Genomic DNA, 13,979 nt, shown 5'->3' on the forward strand with positions numbered 1-13,979 from the left:
CCCTCACCTGGAGAACTCTCCAGAAACACTTATCTGTTTGTCCCATCATGTTTAGTAAATACTTTTTACTGAATTAAAAATTGAGGGGATTATGATGATTACCTAAACCTAAAAATTGTAACTAATTCAGAGTTGTTTGGCCTCACTTTTTTTTCTAACAATTTCATACTTTAAAAAATGCTCTTCATTCATCTCATCCAGATTTTTTTTTAAATTTTTGTAATTCAATTTTGTTTTAAGCAAAAATATTCTAAAAATGTTTTACTTTAACTGGAAACTTCAAAAACTGCAAGGGACTGTATATATATATATATATATATATATATATATATATATATATATATATATATATATATATATATATATATATATATATATATATATATATATATATGACAGTTTGTGTCTCTGTGGAGCTGGGGATCTGAATTTCATAAATATCCCTTTTTTAATTTGTGTTGGAATTCAGTTTCATAACACCCCACTTCACTCTGGAAAAGGTTATTTTTTCTGTATCTTTGCTTTTCCCACATTCAGTTTTTTTTTTTCCAAAGGCTGCATTTCTGTAGCAAAGTAAGTTACCTTCAAAGAAGGTGTTTTTGTTTGTTTATACATAAATTGTAATATTATTCATATTATTGTTACAAAGTTAAGCTCCATAGCCTAGGAGTGGGACTTATCATATTTCTATCAGACCTATGAAAAAATGAGTATTCCAAGTCAGATAAGAAATCCCTTATTCTTTTGTTATGATAGATATGCATATTGTATAGGTGTAATAAGCTAACACTGGCATATCATAAAAAAGTTTGTTGGTTTGCAAAAGCACAGGAGTATTACTTCTTATACATTTGTGTTGTAGTGTCTTCATTTTTTCCTTCAAATTATTTTCAGGGGAGGGATTGTGTGTATTATCTTTCTTCCTTCCTTATTCTTGCTTTCTTTCTTTAGTTCATGCCTTATGTTGTTTGCTTGTCTTGAAGGAGACTTGAAGGACACGGTCCCCAAGGCGGTACCCATTGAGACTAGCAATTGCCATTGCAGCTTCATCATAGTTGGTCATGGTGACAAAACCAAATCCCTTGCACTTGTTGGTAGTGAAGTCGCGGATGACCTTCACGTTGGTGACAGCACCAAATGGCCCAAACAGCTGCCACAGAACACTCTCATCGGCTTCGGGTGACAAGTTGTAAACGAAGATACACCATCCAGCACTTGATGCTCCAGTTAAGTTGACTCCTGCCAAACTGGTCATGCTGTCAATCGTGATGGGCGAGAACCTGGTGAACAAAGAAAGAGGACTACTTCGGGTGTGAATCAGAACTTCGACTCACTTCATAATCAAAACAGTCAAAATTTACAAAATTTTGCCCTCCCACTGACAAGTTCTTTCATCCCCTTTTTAGGACATAGCAGAAGAAAAAGTCTTCAAAAATTTTTCGGAAATCCAATATAATTAATAACAAAAAGTACATGCTTAATGAATCACCAAACCGAAGAGACTCAGAATCCTCAGAAATTCTCAGACAAAACATTTTGAAATAATACGTTCCACACTGAATTTCTGAAAACATGTTAAGACACCAAAATACCACTTCTGACTTCAAAAGAAAAAGCTTTGAATTTCATTTTTAATTTCCCATACTGAACTGCAGACAGACAGACAGACAGAAAGGCAGGTGTAAATGCAGGCACACAGGTGAACATATATGCTGGCATAAAGCCCACACACACACACACACACACACACACACACACACACACACACACACACACACACACACACACACACACACACACACACACACACACAATGTTGTCTGTATGTATGGTTGCATTCTGTATGTGCACTACATGTGTGTCTGTGGGTTTCTATTATTTATTTATTTATTGCAATACAGGTAAATGAGGTGGTTCTGAGACCTTTTATTATTATGACCCAGACCAGCAGGCACAGAGAAGTGCAGAAACAGAAAACATGAGAGTATATTATATCAGCATAGAATATTCATTCCTGTGTAGAGTGATAGAGTAGACCATGCATACTTTAAACTACATATTTGCTGTTGCATTGAGTTTTTAGAAAAAAGGGAACAAAGACATCATAATATTAAATTGAAATACCTACTAGTAACTGGAATCTGCAATAGTGTGAGCATATGCATGCAATGTTTTGTCTATGCATGTCTGTATAAAGATATATTTTGTGTGTGTGTGTGTTTCTGTATGAGTGTATGTATGTGTGTGTGTGTATATATATATATATATATATATATAAAAAGAGATCTGCAATCTCCTGCATATTCAGCATAACAATCATGATTACACTGATTGGACCCATACTCACTGATCCATTGAAAACAACTTTAGTGTTTGGGGGGGGGGGCAATACAATCCCATCTCTCATATAGGAACTCTGAGATCACACAACAGTAAATAAGCAGAAAACTATCTCTCTCTCTCTCTCTCTATATATATATATATATATTATATGTGTGTGTATATATGATTACACTGTGTTTGATTGAGTGTCCAAAAGATCAACAGGATACATAACATCTGGTTGTGGGTTGGTTTTGTGGTAAAAACGTTTTGGTGGTAAATTTGGTTGCTATATATATTATTTGTATATATGTGTCCCTCTCTCTCTCTCTATATATATATATATATATATATATATATATATATGTGTGGGTTCACTTCAGAATGTCAAAGTTTGAAAACTTTGAATTTCATATGCCTGAGACCATATGATCGACGTTTTAAAACATCAACATTCTTAACGGAGATCTGCATACAGTACGGAACGGGAAATGTTCCCTTTTCCTCGCTGTAGTACGATCTTGGAGTTGGTATATTTAAATAGCAGGGGGTGTGGGGGGTGCAGGGGTGCTTGCCCACTGCAAAAATGTTTAGGAACATGGTTTTATGTTCCTTTTGGATGCATTTTTGGATGCATTTCAGAGTTTCGAAGTTATGAAACTTCATTCATATGATCTCTACCATATAAAATTCAAAGTTTTCGAACTTCAAGATTCTGAAGTGAATCCACACTCACACACACACACACACACACACACACACACACACACACACACACACACACACACACACGTGTGTTTTTTAGTGTTTTCTATCTGTGGTGGTGTACATGTATAAACTGTGTGTGTGTGTGTGTGTATTTTAGTGTTTTCTATTTGTGATGGTGTACATGTATAAACTGAGTGTGTGTGTGTGTGTGTGTGTGTGTGTGTGTGTGTGTGTGTGTGTGTGTGTGTGTGTGTGTGTGTTGTAGTGTTTTGCTTGTGTGATGGTGCATGTGCAGTGTGTGGGTGTCTGTCATGTGTAGTGATACTGTCAGGAAAGAGAGTTCCTTACTCCTTGCCCAACTTACTTATGTGTGCCAATCCTATGCCTATCCCTCCTCCTAAGCCCAGCCCTACTTATTAGGGTACTAAATACCCTTTCCTAACTGTACCATAATTCAGCCAAGTTATGTTTGATAGTTAGTGATTTTTTTTTTACTTTAACAAAATGGAAAAGGAAACTGTTTTCCTTTTCTGTTAATTTTTTGTTGTTGTGTGTTTGATATAATGTTTTTTTTTTTTCATTAAAAGTTAAGTTTGACATTTTTTAGATTAGTTGTGAGGCAACATTTTGTGCAGTGATTATTAGTAATATAGTTGAGACTATATATGTGTGTGTGTATATGTCTCTACACTTTGAATATTGTGTACACAATGTAGCATTTTGGGGTATTGAATGGTGTATGTGTTGTAAATATTGCAAAAATGCTATATTTCTGAGTGTTTTGGCTTCAAAGCATTGCAGATGCCATTGTATAATGTAAAAGGTATGTAAATAATGCTGGTTCTTTAAGACTAGTCAAGTAATGCAGTGCATTAGAGGAGGAATTCCTGTGTGATACCTCAATAGGTAATTATGTGACCAGTTATGTAAACTGTATAAAAGAAGGGCTTTCTTAGCCATGGTACAGCCACAGGGGAAGGCTTATTGTCCTGTGTGCCAGATCAGCTAGAGATTTATATGGTCTAACTGGGGAGGCTCATTCTCCTGAGCTGTTGCTTAAAGTTGAGCCTGTCACTGTACTTCAGTCAGTGGTGGGTCCTTAACCCAAGACAGGAAGAGATTCCCAGACAGGAAGAATGTTTTACAGCTGCCTAAAGTGGTAGCTTTAGTTAAACTGTTTAGTCATGGTCCTGGTGTGGGATGCTCTTGGTGGGAATAAGTTCATTTGGAAGCTGCATGAAATTCATGTTAGCTAGACCAGAAGTTATACTTTATACTTTTTTTACTGGAACAGTGGAGAAATCTGTGGATGTTTTTACTTGTGAGACCGTATATATTTTTGAATGTTTGCTTTGCAGGCTTGGTAAAACAATTGGTGAGCTGAATTAAAGTTGTACATTTAGTAACTTCTGTACTCTGTGTCATCAAAACACAGCAAAACACACATACTTACACACAGATATACATACATACATACTCACAAGTATATTACTAATAATCATCTGCACAAAACAGTGCATCATAGCTAATCTAAAAAAAGTCAAGCTTATCTTTAATGGAAAAACCCATTACATTGAACACACAACAAAAAAATATATGTGTGTGTGTGTGTGTGTGTGTGTGCGTGTGTGTGTGTGTGTGTATGTGTATGTATATATATATATATATATATATATATATTTAAGGATTCACTTTATAATCTCAAAATACTGAAATCTCGAATTTCAGTATCCCAAGGCTTTAAAACCGAACAGTCACAATACCGAAACCCCAAAAGCGCAAAATTCAAAATGGCAACTTTTAAATAAACCCTCCACCACACGAACAAACATACACACACCTTCCTCCCCACACTACAACAAACTGACAAAACACACACATACACAACAACACAAAGACACACACCTACCCTACATATAAGCAGGGGGGCAAGCCCCTCTGCACCCCCCCACACCCCCGCTACTTAAATATACTAACTCCGAGGTCACACTAAAAATACAAAGACACTAAATCCACCACTACATACTCTGCATTCCCCTTGCACAAACACACATCGCATACTTATAAACACCACCACTCTCAACACTTACACACTCACACTCTTACCTATGTACCCTAATCTATACCTAAAACTTCCCAACAGACTCACATACACTCAAATCCCTACCCAAATCCCTTAAACAAACTGCACTTACCTGAATCTCCAGACATATCCACGCAACGGCAGGCAAACCATATCCCACAGCACACCTCACTTTACCAACAAAGTAAATTCCACGTAGCATGCCACCACAACCGTGGATTCGACATTCCAAATTCGAGTAAGTGCAGTTTTTCTCAACTGCACTTTCGTCTGGAGATACTGAAATTCGAGATTTCAGTATTTTGAGACAGTAAAGTGCTTATATATATATATATATATATATATATATATATATATGTATATGTATATATAAATGTATGCATTTTACCTTTGTTTACTGGGAATGTCCAACTGGCCCATTGGCCCCTTTTCAGCGGAGGCCCAGGGAGAAAATCTCCATAATAATAAAAATAAAAATAATCACATTACAAAAAATGACAGCACATTATATAAAAGAAAAGAATAACGCAATAACAGTATTATAAAAAGTATTACATAGGTCATACATAAAAGTAAAATTCTGAAACAGAGAAAGACCAATTGAATAAATTGGTAGCATGAATAACTTTAGAGGACAGAAAATGACTGATCAATAGTTTGATGTTATGATAGTGTTGGTATACGTTGAGTGAGGCGTACCTTCAGGATGTACAAAAAAAGCTGATTATTAACCCTTTTTAGAGAAACTTATATAAGACTTATTTTGAAAATGATATAGCTGTATAGATATATGTATGTGTGTGTGTATATGTACGTGTGTGTGTGTGTGTGTGTGTGTGTGTGTGTGTGTGTGTGTGTGTGTGTGTGTGTGTATATATATATATATATATATATATATATATATATATATATATATATATATATATGGGATCCATTTACTACAACAAATTCGTGAGTGCACTTCCGCGAAAGTGCATTTTATCAAAAATGCACTTTCGTGTGAAGATAAATATAAAAGAAAAAACAAAAAAGAAGTAATAAAAACATGCAGTTTGCATGTAATCTTAATTGTACATCAATGTTTAGTGCTGATGTACAACTAAGCAAACTAGTGCTGAGATTGTGGTACAGTGGAGATAAGGGAATATTCCCTTTTCCCCACTGTAGTGCGATCTCGGAGTGGCCTCCTGTAAAAGATGCTTTTTTTGTGTGTTTTTTGTTTGGGTTAGCCGATCCGGTGACTATACTTCAGTGAAAGTGCAGTTTCATTGAAGTGCACTTTCGCTGAAGTGGGGATCTACTTCTCCTTTTCGAACAAGTGTAATTTCGATGAAGAAAAGTAGATCCATATATATATATATATATATATATATATATATATATATATATATATATATTCTACCTAATAATAAGTTAACTAATAAGTTAATAATAATAAGTTAATAACTAATAATAAGTTATAATTCTAACTAATCTTTACAAAACTGACCTTAATAAACTTTCCATATGTTACAACAAAATCGCTAGATTCGCCACCATTGCCAAGTTTAGCCATTTGGACTTGCCGTACGTGCGAGCAGATTTTGTTTCAAATCACAATCCCACCACTGCCTTTCCCTACAAGCTTTGCACTGGCTTGAATTTCCGAACCTATTAAGGTACCATCAACTCAGCCTAGCTCTTCTAATTCTGTACTATCCCGAGAAAACCCCTGACCTGACGGGTATGCTGAACTTCTGTAATTCAAATAGACAACTTCGGTCCTCCAACAAAGCCTTAATCAAAACCATCACATGCAAAAACAACTCCGGGGAATCACTATTTGCCCATGAAATAGCAAAAATATGAAACAACCTTCCCCTGACCTCAGACTACAAAACTCCACACCCTCCTTCAAAAGTCTACTTAAAACATACCTCTTCAACAACCATGTATGCAACTGTAATTGACCCCCTGAAGCCTCATCCACTCACTATTTCTACACCCCAAACTCTAACTATACCTATCCATGTGTGCCATGTGTGAGCAATAACCTATATATTTATGTGTGTGTGTGTGTGTGTGTGTATGTATGTATGTATATATATATATATATATATAATAATGTGTGTGTCTGTGTATATGTATATATATATATATATATATATATATATATATATATATATGTGTGTGTGTGTGTGTGTGTGTATGTATGTATATATATATATATATATATATATATATATATATATATATATGCTCTTACATGTATATTTGCTTGACTGTATATATGGAAACTTAAACATTTATATACTCTTGTTCATTTGTGAAATAGAGCAATGCTCTACCAGGTTCTTATCTACTCTCATTTTATATTTTGTACACTTGTATTTTCAACCAAAATGGGTAATATCCTCTTATTGTATACTAACAGTTGTAAAGTCTACAGTCTGTATGCTACTACTCTGTAATGTCTTTTTTGTAAAGTGTTCTTCTGTCTATAAACTTATGGAGTTTTTCTCCCCAGGACACCACTGAAAACGGACACTTGTTGTCCAGTCAGACTATCCTGGCAAACAAATGTTAAATAAAAAAAAAAAAAAAAAATATATATATATATATATATATATATATATATATATATATATATATGTGTGTGTGTGTGTGTGTGTGTGTGTGTGTGTGTAGTGGGGGGGTCTATTGCATTTAATTGAATGTAGCAATGACCGACCCTGCATGAGACCCACAAATAACACCGAGGAGGGTTTTTACTAAAAGCAAAGTGCACCAATAATATAAAATGCCGACAGGATTTTATACATGCTATGTAAAATGTTGATAGCTTCCAAAGCGGACAAAGAGAACTCCACCATATACTACTGTCATAAATAATGCAGGACTTGCAGTGTACCCTAAATATTCGCAATGTTGCTGTACTGACATCAGCACAATACATAAAATAAAAGTTCAATCAATGCTTCCACTATATTAAAACTCCTTATTACTATAACAACAGTTAGGCTAACCTTTAATACACTTTATCAGTAGCAAAGCTACGGTCATATACCCACACTAACATGCCATAGAAGGTCAGATTATGCTCTCGCAGCATGTCTACCCATAACAAACATCACTGACATTACTAAACAGTATTATGACACAGTACAGATTAGCAACAGGACTACTGTAGGTAGCATTTCCTTCTACACAATGTATTGCATATAGTTTGTATAGCCTGATTCTTAAATGTTTACCATGGTGGTTGTATATGCTATTTTTGTATATATCAAAATGCACAGTATTGTGCTTAGTGTATTTATACTCATGTCTGTAACATTTTCAATGGGATGTTTATGTTTTAGGTGATGGACAGCGATGCCTGCTGCATCTATACCATATGATATTAATCTCATTTTGGTTTGCAATATGTGACATTTATATGGTTTGGGTGTGTTTATTATACACTATAAATATTTTACATGGTCTATATGACGTCTTGTCAACATTTTATATTATCGGTGTAGTTTGCTTTCAGTAAAAGCATTCCTCATTGTTATTTGTGGGTCTCAGGCAGGGTTGGTCATTGCTACATTCGATTAAATGTAAGAGACTCATATATACATATATACCAGTATACAACAGATAGTCAAACTCTCAAAATATCAAACTGCAACAGATAAAACATAACTGCTCGAAACTTAAGCAATTGCAAATAAAAAGAAAGCATTTTAAACACCTTTTTGGAGGGGGCAAACCCCCTTGCACTCCCACATCCCTTGTTAATTATATATAACAACTCTGTGAACACAGGACAATGGTGAAAGGGCAGATTTCCCAAGTCCAACTGTTCTGCATTCTTGCAAAGACAAGAACATAGTAATGGGCTCTACTGCCTTTGTTTTCCACTTGACCACCTAAATTCTTGGCAAAATGTATGTATCCTATACAATGTATGTATCTCCAAACCTGATGTAAAAGATACTGAAATTCTTCCCCCAGATTACGCTATCCTTCACTCTGATAGAAAAATCTTGATGAGTGGATGGGAAATAAGAAATACACCCCGGGGATCACTTCTGTGTCTCTGCTCGACAGTGGCACATGAAAATAACTTTCTTGGGTGGCGTAAGCCAGGAAACCTTGTTGGCTAGGCTTACGTAGGGCCTTGGGCCGATAGCCTAGTACCTACCAATGAACCTAATACACATAAAAGTAGTAGGAATAGCTATCATCTTTTCTAATGCTTCCACCCCCCCCCCTTAGTCCACCAAAATTTCACAAAGCTGAACTTCTGATCTCTGCTCAAAGCTAACAACCATAAAAAAAAACTATGCATAACCTTTCTCTGCATCTTTCCAAGAAACAACATACCTATTCTAGAGGACATCCTACATTGGATATCTGCTAATATATATACCTTTTGAAATCATTATTTTTGGAGACATTAACATAAACTGGGAAATCCTTGTATGTGACTATCCCTCTGGTAGTATTAATCTGTATGGAGTTACTCAACTTACAGTCTACTTATTCACTACAACAAAATTACCAATACCAGCTGCACTCTATGTTGGATCCTGGTTTCAAACTCTTATCTCTACTCCACACCAAGAACCCAACCTGATTGCCTCAGCATCCATCATCTCTTCTGTATCTATAGACCAAGTATTCACCATACAAAACAACAGTAATATAAGGAATCCCTCAACCTTGCTAGTTTTGACTTGGAGGACTTTAAAATATTCTTAAATTCCTCAGTTGGTATTCCCTCTAAAAATTGCCACTAGTTAAAAGCATTCTTAGAGTCAGTTCATTCTTCCTTAACACACTAACTAGCCTAGCATCTATAAGAAGGAGAAGAGTCAAAACCAAGCAGACATGATCATCCCACACTAGCAAAAAAGAGATAAAATCTGGAGAGAATGGCACAAAAACAAAATCCTAGCACATCCACAACTACAAACACCCCTGAAACTAAGCAACCCCCCCCAGAAACAGTATTACTTGCATCCTCAACTTAACCTAAAACATAATCCTAGAAAGTTTTGGTATTCAGTAAATAAAATCTTACCCCTTGGCACACTTAGTACTCCAAACCCTTGCCTAGGCCTCTCTTCCTTAAATACCATTGCCAAATTCAACTACCGCTGCATAGTCTGTATAGCTACTGTTACTAGCCATTCCTTACCATCCCACTCCATTCCAGTACAACATCCAGTCTCCACTAGCCCCATTTTTTCCCTACTACCTATTTCTGCCTCCGACATAAAAACATCTGTTAAGGAAATTCAAACCTTGTTCCGCCTTTAGATTAATTGAAGCTAGCCTCCTCCGCAATTGCATACCAAATGTCTATTGTAATCAAGTCATTCCATTCAAGTATCATTTGTTCCTACCTTATGGAAAAAAATCATATATCATCCCACTACATAATGGAGGTAACTACCAAAATGACAAGGCCCCATCCTTGGCGCCTTCTATTTCATATATTTATTAACAATCTTTACACATCTCCCCAACATGCTTCTTTGATACAGTAAGAAGACAATGGCACTGTCATTCGTTCAGCAGACAGTATCCTTCATCTACAAAGCATTACACAAGATGACTTCAACTCCACAGAAAATTGGGTAACTGACAATTATTCCTCTAAAAAAATCTCCCCAAAACTATTTTTATTCTTTCCTAATTCCCTAACACCTAACAAAGGCAACTTCTAAATTTCAGCATTAAAGACCACCATTATAGAAGTCATTTCCCATACCAGACTACTAGGTGTAATAATTGACGACCAACTTACATTTATCCTTCATATTCAAAATTCCATGAAAAACACATCAAAAAGTTGTAATGCTTTATAGATCAAAGAAATTTCTTACCAACCCCTGCAGAGCTATACTTACTAGCTCATATCTCTTCCTTAGTCTGTGCTTCTCCCATTCTAACCAATCTACAGACAAATTTAACATGAAAACAAGAACTACGTTAACGTGCATTTAATTGAAGGTCTTGATACGCACCTAGTAACTATTTCAGATCATGTGCCAGTAATAACTGAAATAAAAACACAGGGTAATGAAATAAAAAAGAGATACTGGCACTTTCCCACTTATCTGTTGAAAAGAGAGGAATTTAAGGAATGGGTAGTGGAAATTATTCAGGATCTGTTAGAGAATATAGAAATGTTTTCTGAAAATATAGCTTGGGCGTGGGATAAAGTTAAAGTGGAGTTTAAAAATAGGGTGGAAATAAAGGGGATATGGTTAAGAAGTAACACAAATTATTTACTGCAAAATAGGAGGAATCTCACAGAAGAAGAAGAGGAGCAACTGCAGAATGCTAAACAGAAACAGGGATTACCTTGATAACATGCATGAGTTTAGAAAGATTGCTGTTAAGCAACTGTTTTTTGATAACTCTAGAGCACAAAAACTTTTAGCACAATGGCTCAGGCAACAGAAAGTAGAAAGGGCTGTCACCAAGCTTAGGGAGCCTAAAACAAGGAAGATAACAAGGGATCCTGTAGAAGTATTAGAAATATTTTGGAAATTTTATGAAAGTGTATATAAAGTAGAGAAATATGGAACTCAAAAAAAGGTACAAATGGAAATGTTTCTGGAAGAATTAAATATGCTAAGGTTAGAGGTAGAGGAGGCTCAATTACCAACAGTTAGGATAGGAGGAGATAAAAATGGTGATGTATAACCAATCTACAGTAAAGACCCCAGGAATAGATGGTATTCCTGAAGAAGTTTGGAAGCTAGGAGGGAAAAACTGATAAAGATTTGGAAGGTTTTGTTTAACAGCATTTTAAGAGGAGGAGATGTATCAGCATCTTGAAAGAAAGTGGTGGTAGCTATAATATCTAAAGATGGCAAAGATCTATCAGATCCAGCTTCATAGAAGCCCATTTCAATATTAAACCATGATAATAAAGTGTTTTTGTCTATAATGGCTTAACGAATGGAAAAAGTGATGCCAAAATTGATAGATATGGCTCAGTATGGTTTTGTGGAGGGGAAGCAAACATTTGACAGCATTAATAGAACCCCAATGATCCAGAGGGAAGCAGAACCACTGTTGTGGTGGGTCTTGATCCAGAGAAAGCATTTGACATATTAATCTGGGACTTTATGAGCAGAGCAATGGAAGCATTTGCATTCCCCTGATAAAATTATACGGTTGATTAGGAGGCTATATGAGGGATAGGAGTCAAAAATTAAAATGGGTGGGGTCCTCCCTTATAATCTCTGCTTGAACAGAGCAACCAGGTAGGGGTGTCCTCCCTCCCCTTTGTTATTTGCATTATATTTAGAACAACTGGCAAAGAAAATAAGAGGCTCAGAAATTCAAGGATATAATTGGTATGGTAGTCAAGAAAAGCTGATGTATTTGCAAATGACTTTATTTTATACCTGACAAAACTAGAAAGAGACATTACAGTGTTGTGGAACATACTGAGACAGTTTCAGACCTTTTCAGGATACAAAATTAATGAAGCTAAAACAAAGGCAAAAGCGGTAAATTTTGTGTTCACGTACAAATTTCAGCAATTCCATATTTGTGGGGACATGATAAAATGAAGTATGTAGGACTATGGATTAGAAATGATTCCGGTGTGGCAGCTAAGGATATCTGGGAAGAGACTGAACAAAAAATAATACAAAAACTGTGAAAATGGAAGGTCTGTTATATGGATATCAATAGTAAGATACAAGTAGTTAAAATGTGTTTAGTCCCTTTAGCCTTATACACAGGTCAGGGATATTTTGATCAATCAAGTTGTGGATAGCAATTAATAAAGAGCTGTAGGATTTTATCTGGGAGGGGAAGATGGCAGGAGGCAAGTGGGATAAGCTTATTCTTCCAATATAACAGAGCAGATTGGGATCACCCGATTTGAAGGGGTATTTCAGAGTGATGCATTTAAGGCTCCTATGCATAGCACAAGCAGAAAATTAAAATTCAAAGTGAAAAGAGGTGATGATGAAACTGGGGGGGGGGGTCTGCTCAAGAAACAAGGAGAGACTGGGATTTTAGATGCAGACCTTTAAGGAGAATAATAATTATACAGAATATTATATACATAAAGTAGCAGAAAATATTCTAAGAACTAAGCCAACACAGGAATGGAAAAAAGGAGCTTCTGCCAATAGGGAGGACTACAATTAGGGATACAGACAGTAGGCAAGAGGGGGCTGGAATTTATTGTTGAAAGCTGGCAAAGGAACAGAGGTATTGGGAGCAAATAATTAGAGAGGGAAATGTAATGGAATGGGAAGACGCCAAGAAATTATTTGGACTGCAGGTTAGAAATTGCCTTCCCTATAAAGGATTTATATCAGAGTATAGGCAAAAAGAAAGAAATAGAGAGGTCCTAAACAAAAGACTAGCACTGGTAGAATTTTCAGTAGAATCTATAACAGAAGTTGCAGTTAAGAAAAGTAGATCATATAAAATATTGCATAACTATAAGAATCAATCAGCAGAGGTTAGAAAGGATTGGGAAGAGAGAGATCGGATAAGAAATTCACAAAATATAATGGGGGAGATATAGGTATGTCTCCCGAATATGCATCAAAGTCGAGATGATTTAGGATCTTTGCTTGGAAGTATTTATATAGGTATTTTTATACCCCAAGTAGACTCAAAATAATTTTTCCTCAGGTACACAGCAAATGTGGGAGGTGTGGTGGGGAAGAAAGAGATAATTGGGAACATGTTTTCTGGGAGTTTAATGAGTTGGCAGACTTTAAAGATTCCCTGCAGACTGCTGTGTCAGACATGCTAGGTGAGCAAATTACTATAACTAAGGAAATTATTTTTATTTTGAGCTATGATACAGAATTGGAATTGCCTAGAGACGTAGTAAGGCCTTGCTGAGTCT

General features: G+C 35.8%; 1 protein-coding gene across 7 annotated transcripts in view; it reads right to left on the minus strand.

Moving 5' to 3' along the window:
• Window positions 1–400: 400 nt before the first annotated feature.
• Window positions 401–13,979, minus strand: part of ELAVL3 (ELAV like RNA binding protein 3) — a 439,048-nt gene continuing 425,469 nt past the window's right edge. For 5 of the 7 annotated variants that reach the window (XM_044084625.1, XM_044084627.1, XM_044084624.1 and 2 more), the window contains one exon: window positions 401–1,301. In XM_044084625.1, coding sequence (XP_043940560.1) covers window positions 953–1,301 — 349 coding nt within the window. In that variant the 3' untranslated portion in view covers window positions 401–952. The remainder of the gene's footprint in view (window positions 1,302–13,979) is intronic. The other 2 variants (XM_044084629.1, XM_044084626.1) reach the window with 1 other exon arrangement.

This window comes from Protopterus annectens, chromosome 9.part0 (assembly GCF_019279795.1).
Source record: "Protopterus annectens isolate FY-2018-M chromosome 9.part0, PAN1.0, whole genome shotgun sequence".
Taxonomy (NCBI): domain Eukaryota; kingdom Metazoa; phylum Chordata; order Ceratodontiformes; family Protopteridae; genus Protopterus; species Protopterus annectens.